The sequence below is a fragment of the Vicia villosa genome, linkage group LG3 (assembly GCF_029867415.1).
Source record: "Vicia villosa cultivar HV-30 ecotype Madison, WI linkage group LG3, Vvil1.0, whole genome shotgun sequence".
Lineage (NCBI taxonomy): Eukaryota > Viridiplantae > Streptophyta > Magnoliopsida > Fabales > Fabaceae > Vicia > Vicia villosa.
Window position 1 is genome coordinate 27,606,618 of NC_081182.1, and position 13,593 is coordinate 27,620,210.

At 35.3% G+C, this 13,593-nt stretch overlaps 2 protein-coding genes across 2 annotated transcripts; one reads left to right on the plus strand and one right to left on the minus strand.

Annotated features, from left to right (window-relative positions):
- Window positions 1-5,793: 5,793 nt before the first annotated feature.
- Window positions 5,794-7,679, plus strand: LOC131660781 (uncharacterized). Its single transcript, XM_058930098.1, has 3 exons — window positions 5,794-6,188; window positions 6,886-7,044; window positions 7,125-7,679. Exons 1-3 carry the CDS (start codon window positions 5,907-5,909, stop codon window positions 7,485-7,487), a joined length of 804 nt encoding a protein of 267 aa, XP_058786081.1. The 5' UTR covers window positions 5,794-5,906; the 3' UTR covers window positions 7,488-7,679.
- Window positions 7,680-8,064: 385 nt separating this feature from the next.
- On the minus strand, window positions 8,065-13,319 carry LOC131660782 (uncharacterized). The gene is made up of 5 exons (XM_058930099.1): window positions 13,191-13,319; window positions 12,724-13,006; window positions 11,304-11,409; window positions 9,129-9,272; window positions 8,065-8,839 (listed from the first exon to the last, which is right to left on the minus strand). The coding sequence occupies exons 2-5, from the start codon at window positions 12,987-12,989 to the stop codon at window positions 8,582-8,584; spliced, it is 774 nt and encodes a 257-aa protein (XP_058786082.1). The 5' UTR covers window positions 12,990-13,006; window positions 13,191-13,319; the 3' UTR covers window positions 8,065-8,581.
- Window positions 13,320-13,593: the final 274 nt, after the last annotated feature.

A 13,593-nucleotide genomic window follows, 5' to 3' on the forward strand; every position in this document is an offset into this window, starting at 1 on the left:
AAACAATTTGGAGTCATTGATAAATTTGAGATGCATGTCAAAGTAATAAAGAAGGTTTTCAAGTATGCTATATGGTGTGGACCTTCTCCGAACCATGAGATCTACTTTATTTAATATATAGATAGAGAGTACGTGAGAGAGGGCAGGGGGAATTAGACAAAGAGAATACCTATACCTAGGGGTGCTCAAAACCAAACCAACCCAATAGAAAACCGCAAACCAAACCAAACCAAACCGAAACCGCAAAAAACCGCATTTGGTTCGGATTAGTTTGGGTCATTTTTTAACAAAACCGCACGGTTCGGTTCGGTTTGCGGTTTGTATTTTGTAAACCGAACCAAACCGAATCAAACCGCATTATGTTACAACCTAAATTTTAATTAACTCACATCCAACCCAAAATTAAACCTATTATATATTAGCCTTATGAATATGAACAATTTTCTCATTCTTACACATATAATTTCAGTCCTGATCTTCTCAAATCTCTAATAACATTATTTCACATTCTTTGCCACATACATCTTCCCTCTTCTTCTATAATCTTTACTCTCATATATTCTTTCTTTTTCACCTTCTCATTTTTATGTAAATGTTCCGTATTTCAGTTTCATTTTTATTGCACATCTTCTTCTCTAATCTCTCAACACTTTTTCTTTTTCTTTTTCACCTTCACTAATCTTTCGTCTCTTCTATTTTTTTTCATTATAATAATTTTATATTGTTTTATGCTATTATTTTATGTTTAATATTTCACTTTTGTCTAATTTAATTTTTACATATTACATGGAAAATTGTTGTCAAAATATGACGAGTTTTGTTGTTATTTGTTAGTGTATGAATGTCTAAATATACAATTATGTTGTCATATATATATATATATATATATATATATATATATATATATATATATATATATATATATGGCTCAATAAAATATTTGTAAAAAACCGAACCAACCGAACCGAACCAAACCGCATTAGTTTGGTTTGGTTTGGTTCGGATTTTTTTTAAAAGTCAACCGAACCAAACCAAACCGCATTATTTTTTCTCTTGCGGTTCGGATGATTTTTTTCGTCAAAACCGCCCAAACCGCACCGCGAACACCCCTACCTATACCTATATAAATGTGTTTGGACAATCTTATTTTTCAAGTTAGTTTTTGAGGTGAGATTCAAACCCATTTCACATTTGAGTCAAAGGTTCTAATGTGAGAATTATATTCACACTAGGAATATACATGTGTGAGGCCAAATTCATAATTTGAGTTAGTTTTTAGTTTAGTTTAGTTTGATTTAATTATTGATGGTTATATTAAAGTTGTTTGTAGTTCGTTTAAAGAGTTACATTGATTAGATTTTTTTTCACTATTGGATGCATAAATATGTGAGATCAACCTCAAACTTCAAGTTAATTTTAGATATGAGATTCGGGCCTATTAAATATGGTATTTATATCTTCTTTCGATCCTCCTTAAACTACTCATCAATTTTGCTATTGAATTTCCAAAAATCCGAGCATGTGTTTATTTTGTAATGATGAGTTCTATTACAGAAAAAATAATAATTTTGTTGAATCACCAAATTTCTTTGATGTGATTGGATTTTGTTTATTTGATTTCGCATTGTTTGGTTCCTCGTTATATTGGTTCCGTTATGTTTGGTTTTTTATTTTAAATTTGACTTTGTAGTGTTATATTTGTGAGAGTACTAAATATGGATGATGTCAAGGTCCTCGCCTAGTAAGGCGTCGTTGGGGATCTATCTTTACGGAGTATTGGAAACTCGCCTTTAGGACATACGGCGTGTATAAATATCGTTATCTCCTCGTTAGTCGTATAAAAAAGAGTCATATCATGACTACCTAGAAAATAGGTAGCTAACAACCTTCCACAGTCAAGGGGAAGCAGTTACCACTTCTTAGGGTTTCCTAAATCTTAGGCCTAATGATCTCTAAAAATATATAACCCTTTGAGGGCATAGATAGACCATAACTTAATCAGCATAATACAAAGTCTTTAACCTCATGTGAGTCGGTCTCTCATATTGTTAGCTGGAGATTTCGACCAAAGGATCATGATACTTTAAAAATGTTATGTTATGAAGCAGAAATGGCTTTTATGAAGCTATTTTAAGTCTTGTCCTTGAAGGAAAAGATTTGTTGTATCTAAGGATGTGATGGAAGAGATTTTATAATCTTTGCAAGTACCCTTCGACAGCGGCGTCAGCAGAGTCGAAGCGTTAAGCGGGAAAGTTTGAAATTCAAACAGAACGGTTTTGCATGGCGAACGCGTGGAAGCATCTGAAGTGAATCGACGTTTGAAATATCGGATGTGGCAGTAATCTATGTAGAGACCGTTAGGGTCGAACTAGTATAAATAGAAATCTTAATGTTTAGATTAAGGAGCATTCGAATTAATATACAGAAATTCACAAAAGTTACTTGAAGTACCAGCGTTAAAGAAAAGAGAATTTGCTGAAATAATGTGTGTATGAAGAACACCACATTTACTCTTTATTTTACTTATTCAATATAAGTTAAATTTACGTCGATAGTCATTATTTTGTTTTCTTTATATTCACATGTTTATTCATTTGAGTCATTTATTTACTGCAATTTAAGTTAAAGTCTTTTACATGCGATTTACTTACAGTTTCGTCATTTATTTCTTTAATCTTTAAGTTGTACTTAGAGTTATTGTTAATAGATTCTTGAAAGTAGAAATTAGCCAAAAGGGTTTGATAATATTCATAATCCAGAAATATCATCAATCATAAATCAAATCACAAAGATACGAGCTCTCGAGACACATGTCCTAAGATCAATCTAGTCGATCCTGTAAGTTACCAAAGTATATATCTTTGGAGAATTAGCGGTTGTTTGTCAGAAATCACTGGTAAACAAATTGGCACGCCCAGTGGGACGGTGTCAAAGAGTAAGTTAGTATCATTTTTACAATCTTTTGAGTCAAGGCTTATTTGGTTTTGGTGCGTGAATTTGTCTTCATCATTGTTGTATGAACCTTAGAAGTGGAAAGATAACCAACGATAACCAGCCAATACCCAAGAGAAAGTATAATAAAAGATGGTCAATTCGACCAGTGATCAAGGAGGACAGAATCCTCCACAAGGATCAGGCACGGTCGTGGCAACTTCTTCGACTTTGATGTCTGGATATCAAGCCATGCCTACATCTACAGGACCTGTGGCTACCAACACATCTATGCCAACGTCCACAGGGACGATACCAACAGTTAGTTCGACTACAGCGCCTCCCTTTGTGAGTACGACAGAAATTCCACAAGACACACAGGCTGCTTTGTTCTCGACAAATTTCACAAATCAGGGGCAAGTGTACACCCCTAGACCAATAGGATTTGAAGTTTTTAGGCCTTGGAGGGATCAACCATATGGGATGCCAGCATCCTTTATGTCTGGATTAAACAATACTACATTCACCCAACCCAATATGTCCACTGCTTCGCCAATACAGAATTCAGAATCTGGGATGAATAATGTAGGACAGGGTATCCAAAATCCAGGTTTTATTCCCTCATTAACTACAAATACTGAGGCAGCCTTTCGAAAACAAATGGACGCAAGTAACCATGATATGATAGGAGTCCTTGCCAGAGAAATGCATACCATTTTCTCCCCCTTAATACAAAATGTTAATAGGACTAACCAAGACAATGTCCAATCATACCAACAATTGTCTGCACAGATGGAACATATAGCAGATTTCCTAGGAGCCCCTCATCGTAGTTAATAAGGGATATCTGGAAGCTAACTCATCTACCGAGGGTCATGATAAATATAAACCTTTAGTTGAGGGACTCACATAGTGAGTATGGTTATCCTCGTTTAGAGAAAGTATTGACATGGCGAAGAGCGCGCTCCAAGAATTTAAAAACACTTCGCCCTTAGAAAATTTCTCGTGTTTGAAGAACTATGTAGCGTTATATTTGTAGAAGCCCTGAATTAGAGCCCATCACCCAGGAGTCGTGTCGCCTGGGTGATGATCCGGCCAGAGGAAACCCTGAAATATGATTCAAGAAAAAAGGAGTCTCCACTAACTCCTGATATATAGATGATCGTTAATAACTCCATCGAGGAGGAAGAGAGCTATTGATGCCATTAAGGGTGACTCAAGTCCTAGGTCCTAGAGACCTTTATAAATACATAACATCTCAAGGAGAAAGGACATACCCCAAGTGATAAATATTTTCTACACTATAAAGAGCACAAAGTTCACTATTACCTCAAAACATGATCGCCACTAAGTATACGCTTGTTACCAAGCATCACCGGTCATTAGCAGAGCTTCTCACCTCACGTGAGCAGGTCTCCTGAATCACCTAAAAACACAATTGTAGATGACTTCTCGTCATCGTGGGAAATCCTTCATCATCATATCGAGTTATAAACCTACTAAGACTTTTGAGTCTCTCAGCCCTTACAGGAGGAACATGCACACATGTACTTTTTTTACCAGTACACAGATCATGATATTTTTTATCTCCATATTATATATAATATTGCGTTCTTCAGTTGAATTCATTCTTTTGTGTTGGAGTTGTTACTTTTATGGAAACAACAATACTAGGATATGACCATATCTGGGGTGCTCATGGACCTTCTTGGGGGATTTCCACCTCTTTGTGGAAATTTGCTTTAATGCATTTTTTAGGGCGTGTTCTCTATAAGTGTTAAATAAATGGTAATCCTTATACTTGGAGGGGGTGTCACACCTCTTTGACTCTTCCGAGTTGACTAATGGTCCTTCTTCATCTCCTAGCTGATTCTTTTTTGGATTATCCTTTAACTTTATCTGTTGACCTTTGTTTGCTTCGGTCTTTGTTGCACCTCCTCCATAGATGGCCCCAATGATAAATGGCTTTTTCTCATATTGTATATGTTTTCCCACTATTATGAGTAATGTTTGAAATATCGCATTATGTTCCAGTCACAAGGCCAAAATAAATTGTGATCCAGTCAATATATAGTCTCAATAAACCCCAAACTCCTAAAAAGATAAGTGACCATTAAATTAATCACTCAATAATAACAACATCACCATGACGTCAAGTCGAGGACGTCGTGTTTTCAGCTATTGTCCACATGAATGGTTTAAAATCACGGGACCATGGATGTATATATTCTAGAAAGACATTTGATCAAGAGAAATGATTAAAGCAAGACTTCAAATCACATAACAGCTAATCTTATGATAATTGTCCCTCGTTATTCCACATAGAAAGTTCTAGGTCTCCAAAACCATAGGACGTTGCTATAAAAGGAGAAGTAAAAGTTCACAACAGAGACATGTAGTATATCCTTTAAAATACATCTCACTATTGATGATTCATGACTTGAACTTATGAGTGTTGGCATGTGCCAATATTAGACCAAAACTTGGAGATATCAACAAATTCTTAAAGATCACCTTCATATTTAACTCATCCCTCATCTGCGTGGACTTCATCATTCTTAATTATTTTTTATATTTTAACAAACAAATAATTTAAAATAAAATAAAAAACGACAAATAAAACATATAATTTATATGATTAATTCAATATATTTTTTTAATACTAATAATACTATTATTTTAATAATCCACCAATTTATCGCATTCACGCATTCGGTATTATTTTAATCGTTAGATTAAAATCAAACAATTAAAATTTGTGGGGACATGATCCGGGACAAAAGTCCCCTTCCTTTGACATCCATAGTAAAACAGAAGACCCGTAGTTGTTGTGTTAGGACAGAGAAAAGAAAACACACAACGTTGTCTGACTTGGAAAGGTAGAAAAAGGAGACAAGTAATTTAAAGGGGTGGTTACTTTATTATTTTACTCATTACGGTGTTAGAACCTGAAAGAAAGAAAGAAAGAAAGAGAAATGGAAGGGATTGAAGGAGAAAGCAGCAACAAGGGTTTTGGAAGCAGCAGCAGCAAGTACACTCTGCAACCCTCACGAATCAACAATGAAGATATCCTATTCTGTGTGGATATTGATCCTCAATCCATGGCCGAGATGAAGGGTGCTACTGGACCTAATGGAAGACCCCTCACCCGTTTAGATGCCATCAAGCAAGCCATCATTCTCTTTGTCAACGCCAAACTCACCATCAATCCTCAGCATCGGTTTGCTTTTGCTACTCTCTCCAGTTCTGTCTCATGGGTTTGTGACCTAACCCTAATTGTTATTAGCCTTTTATTTAGTTTGCCCTAGTTCAATGTAGCACTTGTAGTTTACACATTAAAAGATTATATGATGTTTGATGACGCCGATACCTGTGATTACGTTATAATTGTTCCTTTAAAGGAGTGTCGGGTGTCCGACGACGCCGATTCGCGATTATATTATAATTATTTAGTTAAAGGAGTATCTGGTGTCCGACGCGCCGATGCGTGTGATTACAGTTTAATTATTCCATTGAAGGAATGTTTGGTATGTGACAAACCATTATACATGATTTTGATTGAATGGTATGTATTTAGATATGGTTCTGGACAGTGTTGTCAAATAGGCCATGGTGGATTTTTTTTTACAACTGCCATGACCATTTGTGAAGGATGGTGGTGCTGTGGTGTCTTGTGGCGGATTTCTAGTTTTTTGCCATGGTCTGTCATCCGCAATCGATAATACTTTGTTTGAAACATTATATCATTGTCTGATCCATGTAGCCATTTCTGTCTGATGGAAAACAGTTTTGGCGGTAGTCGTCATCATCTTTCCTATTCATGTTTTGAGAACAGATTATTCCGTGTTTGCCAATGTTAGATTATTCATGTTTTCATCTTACAAAAACTTTATGTATGGAGGAGGGTGCTCAAAGCATGTACTCTGACATAATATTTTTTGTTCATTGTTACAGTTGAAGAAAGAGTTTAGCAGTGATGTTGAGTCAACTATTGCAGCAATGCGAGCGCTTACAGCTACTAAATCTAGCAGTCAACCAGACCTTACTACTTTGTTTCGACTTGCTACTCATGAATCTAGAAAATCCCGTGTGCAGGGTCGCATTTTAAGAGTGGTGAGTGCTTGCTTTGAAGTCTTAAAAAAATTTGCAATTTTGTCAGGAATCATAATATGTTGTTTCATATTCCTATCTAGATTTTATTCTACTGCCGATCAAACGTGCGCCCGCAGCATCAGTGGCCTGTGAACCATAAGATATTCACTTTGGATGTCATGTACCTTCATGACAAACCCGGACCTGACAATTGCCCCCAGGAGGTGTATGATACATTAGTGGAAACTCTTGAACATGTTACTGAATACGAGGGTTATATCTGGGAGAGTGGACAAGGGTTAGCTAGGGTTCTTTTCCGTCATGTGTTAATTCTTTTGTCGCATCCTCAACAGCGTTGTATCCAAGATAATGTTGACATCCCTAAATTGCTCACTAAGAAAGCTCCTCAGGCGGAACCAATGGCTATTGAAGATACTGCTCCAGTTCCAGGGTCCAGTCAGTGAGAATGACAGTGTCTAAACAGTTTTCTCATACTATATAAGTTAATGGTTTTAATGTGTTTGGCTTTTAGAATTGTACAAGGATTTTGAGATAGTAATATCTGACTCTTGTGGGCTGGTAATGTTTTGTAAATTTATGTGTTTCTTGGTTGTATGGATTGTCAGTTTGTTAGTTAACTGATGTTTTTATCCAAATTTGTTGCACATCATAGATTCAAGTTCTGCATTTGAAATTGAGATGTTTTGGTGGATTATATTTAAGGGAAGTTTATCATAAGATGCTAGAGATTTTTGGAACATAAAAGGAGGAACTTCTGATATTTGGTTGTTAACTGATACTATCTTATAAAAGAAACCTGAAAAATAACATGTAATATGGCCTATTATAAACAAACATGTCATTCCAAAAATCATGAGAACACAAAATATCGAATCTGCGTAGCTCAAAATCGACTGAAAAAAGAATAGAGGTTTATTGTTTAATTTGCAAAAGTTACTCTGAAACATTTTTTATTAGTATAATTTCCACAATAAATTTTTTGTATCAAATTCAAATCCTGTGAACATTCCATTAATTATTACGCACGAATTGATGCGTGATTAGAACAATAATTAAAATGCATGAGAATTGATGCATTCAGTAGGGCGAAACAATTTTGAGGAAAAGAATATCAAACTCATGATTGTGATGGTGAATACCCAAAAACTCTTGCAAGAAACTTTCTTTTTTATAAATTTCAGAAAGGTATTAAGTTCAGTCATCAACACATAAATCCATATCCATTTTAGACATGTGCAGCACTTCATCTATCATGTTAAAGCAAAACCAAATGAACCGCGTGTTGGTTAACTGTAACCACAATACACCCACCACTATACCCCTCTTCTTCCATTTTTTGTATGTTTGCCCTAGTCCTAAAGAAACATCTGACAGTAAATAAAAAAAACAAGGAAATGAAAAGGTGGGAGAGCAAAAAGGAACAAAGGAAAGAACAGTGCAGTCTTTGGCCTAGGGAGATGAAAGAAATGCATCAGTAAAACTCCATCTAAAAGGGAGAACAGTTTGTCTAGTGACGAAGACCATTTTCTTTCTAGAGTCAGGTTGCATGATCGACTGGATTCTCTCCAAGCAGATCATCGTCGTAGGAAACAGGTATCCTTAACCTATCATGAACAGATATAGACTTTTCTTTGGAAGTAACTGGTTCATGTTGATTTTGTGTTTCTGATGCATGAAATGTACTGTTGGAAACATTTCCCTGATCACTGCCAGCAAATGAAAAGGTCACTCCTTGAGAAGAATCCTCTTGCTTTGGCACATTAAGTTGCTTAAAAATTGGCTGCCTGAATTGCTTCTGCAGTTAACAATTGGAAGAGTCTTGATAACATTATTCAAGAGCAAAAACACGTAGACCTAACTAATTAAAAGCAGCGCAATCATTTAAAACAAAGAAAAACCTTAATTTGTTTGGATAAAAAAATGAAAAAGAACCCCTACTGGCTAGTTACTACAAACATGGCAGATGGCACAATATCAATCTTATTTTTGTGAGTCTCGACTTTAGGTGTCAATGACCACATTGTAACGAGCCAAGATAAAGTCCTAGGTTCCCGCCCACCAAAAAGTACGAAGATTACACATACCTCAAATTCTTTTGCTTTTTTCATTATCTCTTTGTAGGCATTTGGTTCCCGAACTTTTATGATGTTCCACAATATGCCACCCCCAGTCCGGAATCGTCTACCATCAGCAGTCTTTTGGCCTCCGCAGGTTTGTATTGCATCCACCTGCAAACTCCCCATACAAATTTACAATGTATCAACTAGAGCATATTAGATTTTAACAAAATTAATAATAAAGACAAGTCCTTTCATTCTGAAACTTAAGTAAGCAAACCTAACGTGTACATAATATAGAGATGGTGGATACTAAGCACCGATTCCATGCAACGTATATTGAATGCACAATGTCAAAGTCACTACATCAAATAGAAAGAGAAAAACAGAGTGGAATTGATATTTTTATTGGTTAAAATGTCCAAATCGGCAAAGCCAATGATACCCCCAGTTCCCACTGCTTGATAATGCTAGTTTAGATTCAGAAATCTTGGCACAGAAGAAAGATACAGATTCCAGGAAGCAGATGACCAAAAGTCAATGGCTTCCATCTAAAAAAACTAGATGCAAGGTTATATACAACTTTAAGTAAGACTATTCCACATGTAGGTTTGACGATAAAGCCAAATAAACATGTAAACTATACACTGGTCTGCCCAGTCATTTTGAAAATGCTTAAGATCTTTAAAGGAAAATCATAGTAGTCCCATAGTTTCTTTATTTCTAGCTATTCAACAATGTAAGTTAATTAAAAAAAGAATGGTACAATGTCAAAAAGAAAAGATCATTTCTTAAGTAAAATATCATTGAGATAATCAACAATATGTCCTTTAGATTAAGAAGAGAGATCCAATTTCAGCTTTGAAAATGTTGGTTGCTACATTGAAGTGGGCAAAAATGACTACATCAACAACTCAATAGTCATTACTTTCCCCTTCACCAGCCCAACAAACACAAGCTTAGAAAATCAATTATGGCTATGGGGTTAAAAGTGAAAAGCATTCCCTATGTATGAACAGGGCCTGAAAAAATGAAGTAACAAATGTGAACATCAACCTTCATAATTTGTAAATAATAAAGTGATTCAGCCAGGAACACCAAAGATCAAGCAGAGGATTGGAAGGGGCAAACTAGCATCTGGAAGAAAAATCTGCAAGGTTAGGGACAAAATTACACGCATCAGAAATTAAGAATGGCTGTAGGGCACTTAAAGAGTGGATAAGCATAACTGGCTCAAGTCAAGACTTGTCCAAAGAGTATAACCTTAACTCTCACCTTTCATTTAGCAGGCAGGCAAATTATATCTTCTCCAAACCATAGCCACATTCCCATTAAAGAGAGGGAAATAAACCACAAAAAGAATAATTTACTTCAAAGAAATACAACGAACATTCCAGCAGGAGATTAAATGAGTGGCCATTGAATAAGTGAGTGAAGCCAGGGTTAGAAATATTCCAAAGTTGCCATAGGAGTAAGGACCGTGTGAATTTGATAAATTTGTAAAATTAAAACAAAGGTTGTGGAAACCATCACATAATGGGTTCTAAGTGGCCAACACAATGCACACCAGAAAATAAAGATGACTCTAACAACTGTAAACGGTGCAGAGAACCATATCTCAGTTATCTGGTCAAACTAACACCATTGACAATCAATTTTGGCAACAGAAAATTTCATATAATTAGAAGAAAGGAAAGGATTTAGAATTACTAATTCAATTAAGAAGAACAGAGAAAATGAGTGGAAACAAAGACAAGATGCACGGATAAGAAAAAAAGTGATGAGAGGATGCAAATAGCAACAATAAGGAAATCCTTCAAACAACTCTTGATGAAAGAAAAACAAGATGGTTGGATCAGTACATGCTGCATTGAAATAATATTTTCCAAATAGACAAATACTAGGTACCAAACAGTATGGCCAGACCAACATTGCTTTGGTCATCTGATAGAACTTCAAATGAATGAATTTGATAGAAACATGGTCTTGGATAGAACATTATGGCGTAATTTGATCATGTAGCCGACCCTACTTAGTGGGATAAGGTTTGGTTGTTGTTGTAGATACTTAGGGGAATCTTAAGAATTGTTTTCCAAATTACAAGTGACAATGGTATTTCACAGAAATTCTTAAAGATGAAGTAAAGAATGATATAAGCTTGCTTAATAAACTAAAACTGAGTGCATAAAAGGGTTTCAATACCTCTTTGACTATATCACTCAATGCAGAGATTCCAAGACAACCTGCAGCAGTGTATACCATATATGACTTTTTCTCTTTCAGACGATAACAGATATCTGACACAAATCTGAAAAACACATAATTTGTTAGAATACCGCTATATATTTTCCTTTATGTACAAAACAAGGCAATGATCCACATTCAATTCGCTTCAAGGTAGGGGAGGTTAGGAAAACAAAGAACGGGAAACTGCTACAATTTTAGACTAAATAAAAAAGGAATACTTAAATACTTAAATGTAAAACCCTTAAACACTTAATAATTGAATAGAATTCGAAATTCTGCTTGGTTGCACAAGAAAATGAGTTTATTAAGCCATCAATTAGGTTTTTGAGGCTAGACCGATAAATGAACACAACACTAAGTGAAGTTAGGAAAACAAAGGGTGGGAAACTGCTGCAATTTTAGACTAAATAAAAAGGAATAGAAAAATGTAAAACCCTTAAATAATAATAGAATCGAATTCGAAATTTTGTTGGGTCACACAGGCAAATGAGTTTATTAAGCCCTCGATTATGTTTTTGAGGCTAGACCGATAAATGAGCACAATACTAAGCTTGGATTAAATCTAAGTAGTTCCGTAATTCAAATCAACCAAACATAAAAAGAAGGCTAAAATACAATGTATTCCCTTAAAAATTCTGTCACGTGCACTTTACCCCGAACTTCAAAGAATTACCCGCTTAATGTTTTTTATGGATCTAAAAACCCCTAATTCTCCAATACCATACAAATATTTAATAATAACTTCTTTTGTTAATTTACCACCTAAATTACTTTGCTCAAGTCTAATTTCAACTTCAGTTTCCAAATTATGGAGCTGGGTACTCCACATCAAGCACTCGGTCGGGATTCGTTTGTTCGAAAACTAAACCTTTCCTGTTAGTGATGTTGCTATTCTTCCCTAAAGTCTAAACATATATGCCTCAAGCATCTCGACATTCTTTATGCTTTAAAAGAGTTCAACAAGTTTAGACTTGTACTCTGAAAGAGAATTTACCCTATGGAATAACTAGTGGTGAATGTTAAAATCATAATCTTCTCTTGGTCAAAGTCAGACTAGGGGACACCATTAGAAACAAAATTAAATGACACGGTAGTGTTGGACAGGGCGAGTGGAGACAAGAAAATCAGTAGACATGGATAGTGAAGGGGTCAAAATTAAATGTTATAATTATTCACGAGTCATGATATGGTGCTCAGGAGTCTGCAAAACAAAAATAATAAAAATTTAACAGGAATGGATTATGAAAATGTATTGAAACATTGTCTTTGGCGGTTTCACTGTTATTATTTGAATCTCATTTGCAAATAATAAAAATTTGTGACAGTAAACTACACTTAAAAACCCAAATTGAGTGAATGTAGAAGAATGTTAAACCTGTCTATACTCATGACTTTAGATCCCAAACCCTTTCTCTTTTTCTTGTTCCTCTTCCTCTTCTTCTTGCTAGCTCCACACTTTGAGTTCTCACCATGAGATTCTTTTTTTGCTTCAATGACATCTCCAGCACCACTTTGTCCCACAACATTTATCGAATCCGGTTCCACCAACTCTCCTTCTTCAACATCAACCATGTCAACATCATCATCATCTAAATTATCCTCATCGTATATAACATCAAGAATGTTATCTCCTTCCTCCATATTAACAAACACCTAACCTGCATTCAGGAATCCAAATTGTTACTCATTGGACAATACATCGAAATTGTTAATTATAGGGTTTATGACATGAATTCGTACGTCGAAACCCTAATAGCAAATGAAGTTCTATAGTTCTTTCTTGAACAATAGAATGGAAGTGTACATGAATAGAGGAAATACAGGAATATGAGTTTGGTTTACCTTTGTAGAGATTGAGAAGAAGAAAAATTGGAAACACAGGTGATGGAAAGAAACTGATTCAGTAGTGAAAGTGAACGAGCCCTCCGCGACAATGCCCTATTTAATAATAGAAAGTTAACACATGTTTTTTTTACCTCTAAATTCGACATATATTGAATGAATTATTGGATTCCTACTCATCATCTATCAATAAAATTTGACCATTTCTCAACCAACTTTATACCACCCAAAATTTCAATTTTACCCCTGCTTGCATAGATGCACATCCGAAAACACTTCATATTTTAAAAAAAATTGATTTCTTCCGTAGATACATCTACAGAAGCGTATATTGTAGATGCATCTTCTTTTCGATAGTCCGTTCCATAAGAACTCCACAGTTAAATGTGCTTGACTAGGAGCA